Source organism: Chaetura pelagica, unplaced genomic scaffold (genome assembly GCF_000747805.2).
Source record: "Chaetura pelagica isolate M959 unplaced genomic scaffold, ChaPel_1.0 scaffold114, whole genome shotgun sequence".
NCBI classification, from domain to species: domain Eukaryota; kingdom Metazoa; phylum Chordata; class Aves; order Apodiformes; family Apodidae; genus Chaetura; species Chaetura pelagica.
The window spans coordinates 4403-5923 of NW_009952968.1; the positions used below are offsets into that span (position 1 = coordinate 4403).

Genomic DNA, 1521 nt, shown 5'->3' on the forward strand with positions numbered 1-1521 from the left:
CCGCTTTCCGCTGCCACTGCTACCGTGGCTGGGCCGGTGAGGACTGTGCCCAGCAGGTCCAGCCTGGGCCTGCCACCCCCTGCCTGCCATCCACCCCTGCTCATGGCGTTTGTGGGCACAGTGACCTCATGCCCTCTGACACCTGCCTGCCACAGGACACCTGGGGCCGGTGACCAGGGCTGGGGACCGCTATGGTCCCCTACCGACGAGCACTGCTGTCCATCACTTCCTATGTTTTTTTTTAAATAAATCCTCTTAGCACAGCTGGCATGGTCTTTGTGGGTATAAACAGGGATGGCTCTGTGGTACCCTTGGGCTGGGCATGATTCTGAGAGGCAGCAGAAACCCCACTTTGGCTCTGGCTGGGCCCAGTGGTGCTTCAGTTTCCCTGCATGGGCTCTGCAGGGATCCCACAGTGAGCAGGCAGCCCCTTTACCCTGGGAATAGGGCATGAGGGGTGGGGGAAGGGGGCACTGTATGCTGCTCCCCCTTTGCCACGCTGGCACCTTGCTGTCGACGGCACTGACTGTGCTGCCAGTCCCCCCCTCCCCATGGCTATTTTTATCACCCCCAACCATGTTTCTCACTGTCCTATTTTAAGCATCACAGTTGGCGCACCGGGAGCCCGGCTCCCAGGGGCCCCGCACTGCCTAACTGCCCACTCACGCTGCCCGGGTGCAGGGCACGGGAAGCCATGCCCAGGGAGGCTGGAGAAGGTAGGCTGGGGAGCAGGCTGGCGGGGCCCCTGACATGCTGGGGGGGGGACTGGGTGACACTGGGCCACTGGGTTGGGATGGAGGCAGCAGCCAAATGCTGCCCTCCACTCTGGGGTCTGTGGGTAGAGATGCCCGCTCAGGGAAAAAGGGGTTCCTGGAGGACTGCAGGTGGAGGGCAGGAGGGTCTGGGGAGGGGGCAGGCACTTGGCTGGCACAGGCTTCTGCACCAAACCTACACATCAGCTGTGCCCTACAGCTGGGGGAGGGCAGATGCAGGGGTGATGGGGGTACTCATGGGTCAGCCCCAGCCACAGGCAGGTCTCTGGGGACAGTCTGGGGGGGCACAGGGCACCAGCCAAGTTCCCCCAGTCCTGACACTTGTCAACCCTGCTGACAGCACACACCACCCTGCTGGCAGCAGCCACCCCCATGCCAACATGCTGGACCCCAGGGGGGACAGGGAGTGGGCACAGGGCCACTCTGCCCTGCTCTGCCACAGGCACTGCACCCTACACCCACACACTGCTCAAAAACATGCAAATGCCCAGAAAAAAAAAAAAGCTTCTCCTCTACTCTGTGGGCCTGATTGCTTCCCAAGATGGTGCTGGAGCCATGCCAGCTCCCAAAAATCCCCCTTGCTGCCATGGGTGGGGGGGTGTACTCACTTGGGTGGTGGGCCCCAGGACCCCCAGCATGGCACAGACCCCCATCTCTGGCTGCGTACCTTTAAGCAGCACACCAGCACAGTGCCTGCAGGGAAAGCCAAGCTCCCAGCCAGCTCTCAGCTCGCCAGGGAGAGACCCTG

At 62.3% G+C, this 1521-nt stretch overlaps 1 protein-coding gene across 1 annotated transcript in view; it reads left to right on the top strand.

The window, feature by feature from the left end:
- LOC104387122 (hyaluronidase-3-like) overlaps window positions 1-1521 on the top strand; it is a gene marked incomplete at its 5' end in the record, with an annotated part of 3480 nt that overhangs the window by 1111 nt on the left and 848 nt on the right. The window contains one exon of the mRNA XM_009995816.1: window positions 1-165. Coding sequence (XP_009994118.1) covers window positions 1-165 — 165 coding nt within the window. The remainder of the gene's footprint in view (window positions 166-1521) is intronic.